This window comes from Mustela nigripes, chromosome 16, assembly GCF_022355385.1.
Source record: "Mustela nigripes isolate SB6536 chromosome 16, MUSNIG.SB6536, whole genome shotgun sequence".
Lineage (NCBI taxonomy): Eukaryota > Metazoa > Chordata > Mammalia > Carnivora > Mustelidae > Mustela > Mustela nigripes.
In genome coordinates this window covers 41864993-41878922 of record NC_081572.1, presented here as the reverse complement: position 1 = coordinate 41878922, position 13930 = coordinate 41864993, and the positions used below count along the sequence as shown (strand labels likewise).

Genomic DNA, 13930 nt, shown 5'->3' with positions numbered 1-13930 from the left:
ACATGGAAGGGAGCAGAGGGGGGTCAGTGGGAGAAAGAGAAGCTCTTCTGACCCACCCCTGCAATGCAGGCAGAAGTCATCTAGCACACTACAGCAACCGTGAGCCACCATGAGATGACCACCCTGGCCAGGGCAAAGCAGGAAAGAAAAAGGAGAGACCCATGTCCTGGCCCCCATCTTTGCCAGTCAGGTGGAGAGGCTGGTAATTTCCATCACTCCGTGGGGGAGAGAACAGGTGAAGGAAACTTTCTCTTACAGAGTTAAGGAAGGTATCTTTCTTACCAAATCTTTGCTAAATCATCACCCTCTTTCCCCAACTCCAACCTCCACTGCTGGTCTAAACAGGTAAGAGGGAAAAGACAGTCAAGCAGAACCAGAGAGAGGACCAATCCAGAGGTCTCTAACTCCCCTGCTGGCCTTTCTGCAGACCCTGGTGGCAGTACCTTCTTGGCACGAGTGCTCACCTGGGTTTACCCCGGGGCTGGTATCCCAGGAGGAACTTGCCGGGCAGTTCCTTGCAGGCACAGATGAAATAAGGGATGAAGGTGGGCTTCTCCTTCTTAGTTTTGATGAGCAGCTCCTCTAATTTCTGGGGGAAGAACAAGGGGGAGAGGTTGGGATAGCAGCATGCTTGGCACACGGTGTCTGGTGCACACACGAGGCACACATCCCCTGCACTGAAAGGAAACTAGACATCTTGAAGTGACTGGGAGAGGTCATGCCTTGAAGAGCCCTGGGCTCACCTTACGGTCACCACCACTGCAGTCCTGATAATACTTGTGGTTCAGGAGGTCACGGGCAAAGGATGCCATGGGCTGGACATAGCGAGCAACAATCTCATCCAAGTCTTCAAATTCCTGTGGGGAAACGGGAAAGGCCCCACGTGTCACAGTGAGCTGGGACTCCTGGCCCTTCAACTGAGGCACTCTGAAGAGAACCCAAGGGAGGACGTGGCCTTCCCAGCCTGCTGTGGCCTCACTATGCTGGAAAGTCCCCTCCTTTTACCCAGCTGTTTGAGTTGTGCCCAGATTGATCAGCTTACAGGCACAAAATTTTTTAAACCATAACCCTGATTCTCCCCTGCTGCTTGGGAACAACAGGGAGCTTCATACAATTTTTCTCTACTGAAACCAAAAAAGAGAAACACATGTGTACGTGTGTGTGCGGGTATGTACACAATTATACGTTTCTGTGTGTGTATTTTCTCCTCTTCCTCTGCTGGTGCTCTCCGGGTAGTCTATTTTAAAATTTAAAGGACACAGAAAAGGAAACAAAATACACAAAAATTGTTATCAAATGACTCATCTCACAATCAACCTCCTGTTCTGTCACTCTGTGTAGCTAAAATACACATAATGCATATAAGTCACTAACGTCAGCTCAAAGTAGCCAGAAATGCCTTGTTTCTGGAAGCAGGAGAGGGGATGGGAAGTGTGTGGGAGCCAGCTCTCACCTCACTATTGATCCACAGGGTGGCTCCCAGGCTGAAGGCATTTTCCTTGCCTTCTTCCCGGACATCCACGTGTTGGTAGATGCCGTCGCTGACCTTCCAGGTCACGGTCAGGTGATTTTCACCCTTGCTACTCGGGCGGATGATCACATCACCCTGGTCCATGGTCTCCATCATCTTTTCTGCTTGCTTGAAGTTTATATTATGGAAAGATGGGTGTGCGATCACTCGCTTGATGTATGCTGAGGAGGACAGGAAAAGAAGTACAGATCAGGTGAAGGGGACTGGGAGCCCACAACAACAGGACAAATCGTGGCTTCATTTCTGACCCGCTGTCAAATTCTGAGACTCTTTCACCCTCTCCAGACCTGACTTCTCTGATGTGAAGGATGTGTGCACCTGGGTTCCTGAGGTGCTCAGAGAACGAGCCTTTAAATGTCACAGTGCATTAGCAAAGAACATGTGACCCCAGAAGACCCTGGCTTCCAGCCCTGCCACCGTGAGGTCTATGGGCCTCAGACCTCAGAGCTGAGCACTCACTCCCACCAGGGAACAGCCATCAGCAAGTACATCCTGAAGAGGGACGGCTGCCGAGACTTGGGCTGTACAGGTGTGGTGGTGGCCACACTCACTGGTCCGCTGCTGCTTCCGTTTCATATCCTCCTCCTGCTTGTGGTCTGCTGCTTCGGCGTCAAAGTCATAGTAGGTGTCTTTGGGCAGTTTCCACTCATTGTTCCTGTCCATGAGGTCTGAGGTTCGGCAGGTAAGGTCGGCGCTGAACTTCTCAATGTCAATCTTCATGATGCGGCAGTGAACAGTCATTCCCACCTAGATCCACAGAACATTTGAGCTGGAAGGGACAAAGATGATCTAGCCCGATGCCCCATTTTACATGTGAGAAAACCACAGTCCAGGAAGAAGGATGGGAGAGTGACTTGCCCAAAGCGAGCCGGCTAGCAAACAACCGATCAGGAGTTTAGTGCTGAGTCTGGTCTACAGATTACAGGCCATGTATTGCACAGATGCCTACCGCTCTAGGCAGGAAAAGCAACTAGGGCTTACTGCGACTACCCTGCCCCTGGCTAGTCCCTTCTCCCATGAAGTTACTTAATTACTGCTCCCAGGGTGCCATCAAAGCCTGGCTGCCCTTTCTGGAGGGGAGGCAAAGTAAGAGCTTTCTGTTCTTTCCCTGACTTGTGTCTTTCTGTCTAAACAGCAGCATAAGCCAATCACACGGCACGGCTCTCCTTTTGAAAATCTCCTGAGCTTCCATTTTTCAGGAAGATCTTTCCCCAACCTCCCTATCTCCACACTTCTTGGGTGTTTGTGACACTCAGAACCAGAGAATTTGGCAGATCTGGTACCAGCCGTGTCACCAACTAACTGGGTGATCCTGGAAAAGACACTCCAATTTCTCCCGCCAGAAAGGTCCTATTTTCCTTCCCCCTCACATGAGATTAAAGACAACGTATGTAAATGTCAAGTGCTGGTATCTAGTGGGTGCCTAATAAATGGCAGCTGGCAAGAGAATACTAGAACAGAAAGAGAGTGTAGCCTTTCTGATTTCACAGCATGGAACGCTGGGCCCTGCTTCCTGCCTGCAGACTCAAGCACAGCTTCCCACACAGGAAGAGAGAGCCCTCTCTGAAGGGCTGGCAACCCAGTGAGATCTCACAAAGACAGTGAACAAAAGCTGCTTCTCATTCACATGCTTCTCACCCTGGCTTCTTTCAACTAGTTACAAATCGTCCTGATGGCCTCTCCCTACCGGCAGCCAGTGGGAACAGAGCTTCACTTCTGGGGGGGCACAGCCCAAAGTTCTGGATCACCCAGTTTGGGTGGCTGAAAGCCCTACTAGATGCCTTAGCCTGGTCGTTTATCTACCTTCACTCGCTCCTCTGGCCGCTTTACCACTTTGTCACTGAGGAATTTGGTGGGGATGAAGCCGGTGACACCATTGTCTAGCCGTGTTTTGACACCAATGGCCTGGCCAGGGCACGAACCGCTGTCAAAGTGGTTCCAGACCTGAAAAGTACATCAGGAGAGGAGCTTGGTCATAAAGATTCTGGAGATCACACGTTCAAAAAAGAGCTGCCGGGCACTGCAATTTATCTGCCGTAATACCTGGCAAAGTGGTCTGAAAACACAATGACTCAGCCACCCACCAACACAGATTCTGAACATCCCTAATGTTCAGTGACTCATAAGTGATCTCAGTGACTGGCACCACCAGCCATCAGAGCAATCCTTCATGTTAATTGAAATGTGTACGTCCCTCTAGTCACAACTGAAGTCCCTTCTCCCACCTTGTTCCGACACAAGAAATATACATGACCGTCTCCACAGAACCACCCATTTCAGTGACCCAGGTGCCCCCTGGCTTTCTTAAAACCCAGGCAAATCCCACAGCTTCTTTTATTAGGTCAAGTTCAGAAATCAACTCTTTCATAGACTGCCTGATAACATCTGAAGACTCAGAAAAAGCGTTCAGGATGCCTTTAGTTAACTTCTGACCATCAGAAAGGGAGATAATGTTTAGAAGAAAGTACAACAAATTAAAATGTATGTGGAAAACGGGAAAATTCAAAAGAGCCTAGAGATACCTTCTAATTAGCATGTATGGGGACACTGTGCCTCCCCTGTAAGAAATGCTCATCTTCGTATCTTCAATCTGGTTGAGTTAGTTAGATCCCCAGAGAACAGAAAACTCGGGTTAAAGGCTGAGCAGGCTCAGCTTCCTGTATGCAGGAAGCATACAGATTTCTGACCTGCATACCTAGGGACTTCACGTTAGACCTGTATGTGTTCTAGCCCTCTTCCCCCTCTTGTGTATTTGGTAAAAGCACCACGTAAAACACCCCAATTCTCAACTCCTCTCTAGGGCACAGAGAACATTCAATCAAGACGTCCAGTGACCACGCTAGCATGGCAGCACGTACCTCACTGAGTTCGGGGAAATTGTCTTGCTGACAGAAGGGACACTGCCAGAGCCCTGTCTCATCGTTGCGGATTGCCTGGTCATAGCTCTCACCCTGGGGACGCCTGTGGGCAATGCCGGTGACATTGCAGATGATAAGCTTTCCTGCAGAAAGGGCGAGGTGGACAGGGAAGGGAAGAAGAGAATGGGGAACAGGCTAAAAGAACTGGAGGGGTGATTCCTTCCCACTGACATGTAGTGATAGAATTCGGTCTTACAGCATTTCCAAAGATTTCCCTCACATCCTTGAGAAGGGAAATCCTCCCCTGATTTGGTGATGGGGTAACATGAAGCCCCCACGAGTGACTCCCTCAAGATCCTGCAGTAGCAGGTTAAAGGCACAGTTTGACCCTGGACTCAGTTTTGACTTCTAGCCCAGGGCTTTATTTTATTTTATTAAAAAAAAAAATTATTTATTTATTTGACAGACAGAAATCACAAGGAGGCAGAGAGGCAGGCAGAGAGAGAGGAGGAAGCAGGCTCCCCGCTGAGTAGAGAGCCCGATGCGGGGCTTGATCCCAGGACCCTGGGATCATGACCTGAGCCGAAGGCAGAGGCTTTAACCCACTGAGCCACCCAGGCGCCCCAAGCCCAGGGCTTTATAATCTTATTATTATTTTTTAAGATTTTATTTTATAATTATTTGACAGAGATTACAAGTAGGCAGAGAGAGAGGGGAAAGCAGGCTCTCCGCTGAGCAAGCAGAGAGCCCAATGTGGGGCTCGATCCCAGGACCCTAGGATCATGACCTGAGCCAAAGGCAGAGGCTTTAACCCACTGAGTCACCCAGGTGACCCTAGTTATAATCTTCTTACAGGCCCCCCTGGTCTTTTCTCCCTGCAGACCTGCCTCATTCTGTGGGAATCATGGCTTGGTTTGAACGTACACAGTGAACACATCCCCCACCCTTATACATCCTTCTCCAGCTGAAAACCAGGCCCAGAATTTACCAATGTAGAAGGTCTCTGGTGTTTCTTTGGTTAACATATTGAAGATTTCCTCTGTGTTGGGAGAGCGATAGGCTGTCCGGAGGTCCTTATACCGGCAGCTCAGCTCCGCCCGGATGTCATATAAGGTGATGTGTTTGTCACCATAGCCCTGTGGAAGAAGCCCATCAGGAAGAACCTTGCAACCATTCCCTAACTGGAGCCACAGGGGCTTTCAAGGAAAGGAATAGGCCAGCTGGCCTCTGTCAGGGCTTCTCTTCTCTTGTTCTCCTTTAACACTTACGACAAGAAGTTTTCAAGTTTTCTCTAAAACGCTTCAGAGAACCCCAATGTGTGAAACAGACACATGCAAAGCTGTGCTATTGGAGAGGAGGCGAGAAGGCCTAGAAGGAAACTTGACAACTGCCCCAAACCACTGATAATGGCTATAGGAGTCTGAGACTTCCTTGCTCCTTAATAAGCAGACTGAACACTTCCTTGAAAATCCCGGTAGAGCCTGCTAGGGTAAGGTGAAGAGAGGATGGAGTCTCCCATGTCCATAGTATCAAGAGGTTTCCTGGGGACTTGCTGCCTGAGTCTCCTCCCAACCAGGGGACTTGGAATGATTTCTGCACTGGGCCTCTATGCTGTCACCCACCTGCCTCTCCAGTTCTTCTGCAAAGGCATCTAGGTCCAGGTCCTTGAGTCGCTCTGGGTTTTCCAATATCTCTTCGAGGGCTCCTGCAGGGTTGGCGTCCTCAGCTGATTCATCATATTCCAGAGCGTCCACTGCCATCTTCCTGGCCCACTCATAGGTCTCAGGGTGGACTCGGGAACCATCAAGAACTTCAATGTATGAGTCAGTGCTGAAGGAAAGGCAGAAAAGGAGCCAGGATATAGAACGAGAAGCTTCTAGTAACAACCCAAATGTCCACCAATGGGGAACTGGTTAAATAAATTAGGGTACCTCCATACAATGGAATACTATACAGCCATTAAAAATAATGAGGTAGATCTATGTGTGCTGACATGGAAAGATGGCCACGATATACTGATACGTGAAAAATGCACTGCAAAACACTATGAACCATATGATCCCATTTTTGTAGTAAATGGGTAGTTAGTAAATGCATAGCAAAAATAAAATTTAGGAACGTTGTAGTATACACCAAATTGTTATGGTAGTTATCTCTGGGGGGTGGGATTATGGGGGACTTCCACTTTCTGCATAATACTGCTATACATTGAATTTTATATCATGAACTTAAATAAGTGTTATAACAAGATAAAACAAGAAGGGGGAAAAAGACTTCTGACAATTTGCTGGCAGCTATTTTCCCCCATAAAGCCTTCCCAGGCTGGTCTTGCCCGTGCACTCACATGGACCTATGTTATTCGTGGAGTGTTACAGCAAAGCTGGGTGGAAAATGAAGTTTTAGAACTTGAAGCCTATTTCCCCACTGATTTCCATTACTGAATGAGGAGCTATGTGCCCGTGGAAAAGATCCTCCAAAGACTGAGTTGATAACTTCTGGAGAGGAAGAGGTCAATAGTGAAGTCCAAAGTCCAAGTGAATAGAACTTTCTCTCAATAACATCATCTCAAAACATACAGAATCTCTCTCCCCCTTCCTTATTTCATCATACCCCCACAACTCCTTTTCCATTGCCCCTGCTATTCCCACCCTCATCTAGCCATGGCAAGATCATAACAGAACATGTTGTGTTTACTGAACAAAGTATTGTGTTTCCTGTCCTTAATTTATAAAATAAGTTGGTTCTTTTTATGTTTTTCTCACACAAAAAAAGCTTCACATAATTGAACCGATCTTTTCCATAGGTCAGAGGCTCTTGACTTAATAAAGCTTCCTCACCTTTGCTTTAAAATATTTCTTAATTCAAATACCTCGGGCCCTTTGACAGCCCTAATTCCCTGAATCCCCAAAGCAAAGCCCAAGGGAATTCCTCCTGGCCCACCCAGGCAGAGGGTATCACCTGTCCCCCAGGGAGGCTGTGTCGATCTTGAGGAAGCCAGCACAATTCATGAAGACTTTGGGACCCATGTGGCACATGGTGACCAGCTGGGTCCGGCTCTCAAGCCTGGTGTTGTTTTGCTTCAGGATCTAGGGGAGAGATGTGGAGTGAGCCAGAGCAGCAGGCAGGCCCCACCCTCCCCGCCTCCTTTCAGGTTTCTGGGAAACCGTCCGTGATGGGAACTCTGTCCCTATCCCTCAGTATCTAACTGAGCACTATGCCATACTGTCCATTGGGACAGAAATTATTTTAGTAAATGATGTCATACCTGCCAAAAATAATACATAACTAATATATAGCTTAAAAGTTAATGATAAAATGGGGCGCCTGGCTGGCTCAGTTGGAAGAGCATGCAATTCCTGATCTCGAGGTTGTGAATTCGAGTCCCACACTGGGCATAGAGATCACTTATAAAAATTAGTAATAATTTAAAAAAGTTAATGATAGGGATCCCTGGGTGGCTCAGTTGGTTGAGCGGCTGCCTTAGGCTCAGGTCATGATCCCGGCATCCTGGGATCGAGTCCCACATCGGACTCCTTGCTTGGCAGGGAGCCTGCTTCTCCCTCTGCCTCTGCCTGCCACTCTGTCTGCCTGTGCTTGCTCTCGCTTCTCTCTCTATGACAAATAAATAAATAAAATCTTAAAAAAAAAAAAAAGTTAATGATAAAACATATATCCGAGTGCCCACCACTCATCTTAAGAAAAAAAAAAAATATTACCAAAATTTCTAAAGCTCCCTGCATACCACCCTCTTTAGCCTCTGAATGAAATCCCTTTTTTTTTTTCCCACTGGAATGAACCACTATCCAGAGGCTGGATACTCTTCTCACTTTTTCCATCTGTTTTAAATCTTGGTTTATGGCTATCTTTCCCACAGTATGGTAGTGACTTGGGACTCTCACTAGCTGGATGACTCTGGACAAATCCCTTGACTCCTCTGACTTTGGTCTTTTGTCAAATCATGCTGGCAGAGTGTGAAGGCTCAATGAAATGGGAACTTTTCTTATTTTCTAATTCAACCCCATCCTACCTTGAGGAGATGTGTCCCTTTTCGAGGTCCCAGGCCACAGACATATTGGATTAAGGCCTGGCTGTATGGGTGGGCAATGGCACGGTTGACATCGACCCCAACCTCATTGACTCGGTTGATAAATTCACAGTACAAGGCGTTGAGCAGCTCCTCTTTCACCACGTGCTCCTGCAAACACAGAACAGGCAGGGGTAAGGTTCTTGTACCATTTTGCCTGCTCAAGCTTGCCTGTCAAACCCTACTCACCTGCAAGGGATGAAACTTGAGACACAGGATGTCTTCATCAGAGCTGCACACCTGGGCAAATTCAATCAGAGGGTCCTGGATGCGCCGGGCCAGGGAGACAGCCTGTCTCAGCACTGGAGGGTAATCCCGGAACTCTGCCTAGAGTCAAATGAGGACCAGCAGGACGATTAAGTTCTCTCAGCTCTCAACAGCAAAAGGAATCACAAAGTGTTCTGGCCTCAAGTCACTTTCTTGTCCCCTCAGGGGCCAATTTTATCTGCAGGGCTCCCTATCTGAGCCATGACTGGTGAAATGAAGCACCCCCACAAGGGTAATTGAGTAAGCGCAGTCCTGTGCCCGTGATCACTTTCGTTTCCCTATTAAATTTCCCTGGGATTCACAGCTCTTACGTGTGCAGCTCCCAAGAATGGGGCTCCAGCATTACCTCTGATTTCTTGCTGTTCATATAGAGAATGGCCAACTCATTATCAACCAGCTCCACCCCAATAGAGGACAGCTGTTGGCCCTGGTCCAGTTCATGCACAATGCGCTTCACATCTTCAATCAACATCTGGGCGTCCCTGGAGGGAGGAGGGGTGTTGGGTCAGGGCTCTTTCTGAATAGTTTATCAAGGACGGACAGACTCAGGGCTGGGATGGGGGCAGGTTGGGGAAGGAAAGAACTCTGAAGACAAAGAGATACTCCTTGGGGATGGGAAATTTACCAATGGTCTACACAGGCATATGCCAGATTCGATAAGAAAGGACGAGTGAATTTAAGTGAGGTCTAGTCTGATCCCCTGGTGCCCCTACCTGTTTTCTCCTGCGACTGTTACCACATGAGGCTTTTTGTTCAGAAGAAATTTCTTTAGGGTTTCAATATCTTGAGCCTGGATTGAAATAAAATTAGAACTAAATGGCTCCGAAGATCATGAGATTTTTAACAGCTTTCTCTCCCTAAGTAATACTAAGACCTCATAAGACCAAAGAACAGTAAGCTCCAAGTTAGACTGTCTAAGTGGAACACAAATCAAGGAGACTAAGGTCTCTAGATTCAATATCGTATATGCATTAATGTTTCCTAAAATTACTATACCTCTGGCTCATACTTGGTTGTGATCAAACACATTTGTCTTCCTTTTCTTCCTTTTTAGTAACCGCTACACTCAACATGGGGCTTCAACTCACAACCCCGAGAGCAAGAGTCCCATGCTCCCCTGACTGATCCAAACATACTTGGTTTTTACTAACATAAACCACTGTTTGGTTGGCAGGATTATTCTAAACTCATTTCACTGTTTTCTTTTTAAAAAAATGGTTGTTAGGGGTGCCTGGGTGGCTCAGTGGGTTAAAGCCCCTGCCTTTGGCTCAGGTCATGATCCCAGGGTCCTAAGATCGAGCCCTGCATCGGGCTCCCTGCTCAGCGGGAAGCCTGCTTCCTCCTCTCTCTCTGCCTGCCTCTCTGCCTACTTGTGATCGCTGTCTGTCAAATAAATAAATTTAAAAAAAAATCTTAAAAAAAAAAAAAGGTTGTTAATGGGGCACCTGGGTGGGTCAGTCGGTTAAGCGTCTGCCTTATGCTCAGGTCATGATCCCAGGATCCTAGGATTGAGCCCCACGATGGGCTCCTGCTCGAGAACTAGGCTCTCCCTCCCTCTTCCCCATACTCATGCTCTATTTTCTCTTGCTCTCTCAAATAAATAATAGTAATAAAAAAAAGGTTATTAAAAATTATTTTAGAATGTAGCGCTCTCGGCAAAATGGCAAGATACCGTTAGGTTAAAAAAAAAAATCAGAAACATATACGTGAGATGAATTCGAATTCCCCTTTCCTTGGAAAAAAGACACTGAATGGCTAAAGCTGGGAAAAGGTTGGCTTAATGCCTCACTGGCTTTCAGCTCCTGGAACAGGATGACCCAGATGCTGGTAAGAACAGAAGCCATAATGGCAGCTCCCAGAAGCACACAAGGCCGAGGATTTGGCCTCCAGCCAGAAGTAAATTCTGCATCAGGACTTGAGTGCCATCTACTGCTTATGGAAGTGAGGCTTCTCCCAAGACTCCAGGGTTTAGCAAACGGGTAGAGGTAATCAGGGTCTTGCATAGTCGTTGTATAGACCATGAACACGCATCCCCATGAAATTGTAAATGCACTTAAAATGTACACTTGGTTACCCCATCCCAGCCACTTGCCTTCTTTTCCCGTTCCTCCTCTCTCCATGCAGTTCGCCGTTTGGTAAAATGGGGCAGCCGAAGGAAGTCTGTCACTTCTCCTTCGCCGTTGACCAAGGCGCAGAACACAGGGTGATCTCTGCCAACCAGACCAGGAAAGAACAGTGCAACAGTCAGAAATAAAAGAATACAGCTAGAGAAGAATGGGATTAGGAAGATAGGGAAGGGGTGAGGCTGGGCAGGCACGAACGGGCAGTCACCTGGCAGAGGAGAAAGCGATGCCTAGAACGCGGATGCCCTTCCCTTGGTTCTCATCCATAAAGTCATCATCTTCCTCTACCTGCTGATCTGGCCGGTAGGGTGCGACCCTCAACCAGTTGTAGAGTTTCCGACTACAGGCCTGAGGAGACACACCAGACACTATGGCCGAGAGGCTCACCGAGTGTGCGAAGGACACAGATGTGGGCGCGCATGTGCAAAGGTTGTACTGACATGCGCACATACTTCTAATCCTTCACGGGCTTATGGTGCGAAGGCATACATTGCTTCTGGATACAGGAGAGTATACGGAGAACAGTAATAAAGACAAAGAATGTTTGGATTGGGGGTGGCAAGTCAAGAGGCTCTTCAAATGGGGAGGTCTTGGAGTGACCCCTGGCCTTGTATGTGCTCCCCGTGATTACCTCCCCCTGCCCCCAGTGTTTCTCTATTAGCTAGAAGACTACTGTTAAGGGGTTCCTGAATTCTCAGCTCTAGGTTGGAGAAATCACAGGACAAAGGACCGCCGAGTTTCTGTCTTCACCTTTATGACATATTCTTTGGCTTCTGCCAGCAACTTGTTCTTGAGCTCTTTGGCCATCTGTACATAGAGGAACTGCTGCAAAGCCCGTTCGATGGCCATGGTACGCTGCCGGTTCCACTCCTGCACCTGGTGGCTGAACTCATCTCGGTAGTAAAACTGTTTGATCTCTTCGAAATATGTCTGGTCATTGCCGTAGCTGAGGAGAGACAACACGGCAGTGTTGGGGAGGAAGGAAAGGGGATACTCCAGTGTCCATAAACGTTGAGTGAGCCAGGGACAATGACTCGCTCAACTCTGAAACTGCAGTTCACATTCCTGAGGGAACCCCTCCCTCATCAAGCCCTCCCCCAAGGCTCTGCTTACCCTTCTACCCCCTTCATGTCTATGCTGATGTCAATGGTGAGCAGCCCCTCGTCTTCAGCCAAGCATATCTTGAGGAACTGGTCATCTCTCAGTTCCTTAACAGGCTTGTTCTTTAAGTACTTGAAGGAATAAGCGTAGTGGGCCTCATCCACATCCTGTAGACACCAAGAGGAATCATCAGCCTACTGACAGAATGGCTTGAGCAGATGGCTCAGCTGCGCACGAAAGCAAGAAACTCAGTTCAGTTGAACACAGAGCTGGGCTGCGTGTCAGATCAAAACCCTGCACCCAGCTCACCTTTCTACCTTTCTTGGTGGGGGTTATATTGAGTTTGGCTCTCTCCTGGAAGGTCTGCCTCAGCACCTGTCGGACGAGGGGCTCTCGGGCAATCTGCAGGGCTACCATGTAGCGGGCACCTTCTAGCACAGCTTCTGGCGTAGGGAACTGGCTGTGGGGAAAACATGGCAGCTGCAGGATGACAGTGTCTGGCCCTCAGGCCCTTCCTCCTGCCAGCTACTTGTTGCATGCCTACCTGCAAACGTAATCCTTGGCCAACTCCAAAGGCTCTGCAGGGAACTGCTCTGTCTCATGCCGCTGGTAGCTGTCCCGGAGGTTTTCCCCGAACTGCTCAGGAGTAAGCCCGAACTTTTTGGCCAGACCATCTAAAGCATACAGGAGGGTGAAGGGTAAAACAACAGCTAGGCTGACAAATCCCTTTGCTCTGGGTCCAGAGTAGCAACTCTGGGCACTAGTCTTTAAGAGGGTCACAAAAAAGCAGGACCAGGAATTTTACAAGGAATAGTAAAATGGCCTTTAAACACCTGACAAGCTGTTATGAAACAGGAATTTTCTCTGACTCCTGCACTCAGAACTAAGGTAGAATTTATAGTAAAAGAACATCTGAAAGATAGGAAGGACCCTGCCTCTCTGACTGTATGCACTTCCCATTCCTTCAGGAAGTTAGGGAAAGACCGGACCATTACTGTGAAGTGGGTGTGGGTGCTGGGGGCCTGTGGTCAGAACTGGACTGGTGATTTGCTCAAATGTCTGTTAAGTCCTCTTCCTGCCCACCAGTGACTACCAGGAAACTTCCCTTGCTCATGGCTACAAGACCCAGGACACAAAGCAGCTAGTTTTTACCTAGCCCAGCACTCTGGCAGATGGTGTACATGTCTCGGCGGGAGGCCTGCTTGAGCTCTGGGCCCCTCTGCTCCTCATCTTCTGCCTCTTCACCCTCACCTGGGAAGAAACCATGTGTTAGTGTTCCAGTTTCCAGTCACTCCCAAGGATCTGACACATGTAGAGAGAAGCCCCAAAGGGCACTCAGCCCGGGCCGTCCCAGGGGACGGTGTGGCCATTAAGCCTCCTGGGTTTTCTTTTCCAGCACTCGCCTTCCTCATCTCCCTCTTCCCGTACACGCTTCAGCTTCTTGCGGCTGGCCTTGGCGGCATTCTGCATCTTGGGGATATCACGGCCATAATAAAGCAAGAAATGGTTGTAGACATCTTTCAGTTCATCCATTGACTGCACATCCTTAAGCCTGGAGGAAAGGGACACAAGACCTTAATTGTCACTGAGTAAAAGTATAAACCCAGTCAGTACTGCTGCAAGAGGTCCAGTTCCCATGGAGGCAAGATCCCAACTGGGATGGGTGCCTGTACTCTTCAATTATTAGAACTATACACCACCACCAGACCATGACTTACTTGCAACCAAGATATCTTAGAGAAGCAATACATTGAATGGTGGTTGGCGGTTGTTACAACACTTGATCTTAGCCAAAAGGACAAGAAGGGATGGTTGGCAGTTGTTACAAATGGAGATGAAGCTGTGAAGTATCATGTCTCTAGCAAAGTTCAGAGTCCTTGAGAAGTCTGCACCCCCTACCCTCCAGCTTCAAGACACTGGCCACTAAAGTCATCTGCTCCCCTCCCACACGCCACACTGACTGCAA

At 48.2% G+C, this 13930-nt stretch overlaps 1 protein-coding gene across 5 annotated transcripts in view; it reads right to left on the bottom strand.

The window, feature by feature from the left end:
- Window positions 1–13930, bottom strand: part of SUPT6H (SPT6 homolog, histone chaperone and transcription elongation factor) — a 33611-nt gene that overhangs the window by 3671 nt on the left and 16010 nt on the right. For all 5 annotated transcript variants that reach the window (XM_059379780.1, XM_059379778.1, XM_059379777.1 and 2 more), the window contains 21 exons: window positions 13368–13516; window positions 13117–13215; window positions 12509–12638; window positions 12274–12424; window positions 11977–12131; window positions 11614–11809; window positions 11072–11211; window positions 10833–10950; window positions 9454–9530; window positions 9087–9222; window positions 8663–8800; window positions 8417–8584; window positions 7348–7475; window positions 6012–6219; window positions 5378–5525; window positions 4390–4532; window positions 3335–3475; window positions 2083–2278; window positions 1454–1692; window positions 744–857; window positions 465–589 (listed from right to left, as the gene is read on the bottom strand). In XM_059379780.1, coding sequence (XP_059235763.1) covers window positions 465–589; window positions 744–857; window positions 1454–1692; window positions 2083–2278; window positions 3335–3475; window positions 4390–4532; window positions 5378–5525; window positions 6012–6219; window positions 7348–7475; window positions 8417–8584; window positions 8663–8800; window positions 9087–9222; window positions 9454–9530; window positions 10833–10950; window positions 11072–11211; window positions 11614–11809; window positions 11977–12131; window positions 12274–12424; window positions 12509–12638; window positions 13117–13215; window positions 13368–13516 — 3099 coding nt within the window. The remainder of the gene's footprint in view (window positions 1–464; window positions 590–743; window positions 858–1453; window positions 1693–2082; window positions 2279–3334; window positions 3476–4389; window positions 4533–5377; window positions 5526–6011; window positions 6220–7347; window positions 7476–8416; window positions 8585–8662; window positions 8801–9086; window positions 9223–9453; window positions 9531–10832; window positions 10951–11071; window positions 11212–11613; window positions 11810–11976; window positions 12132–12273; window positions 12425–12508; window positions 12639–13116; window positions 13216–13367; window positions 13517–13930) is intronic.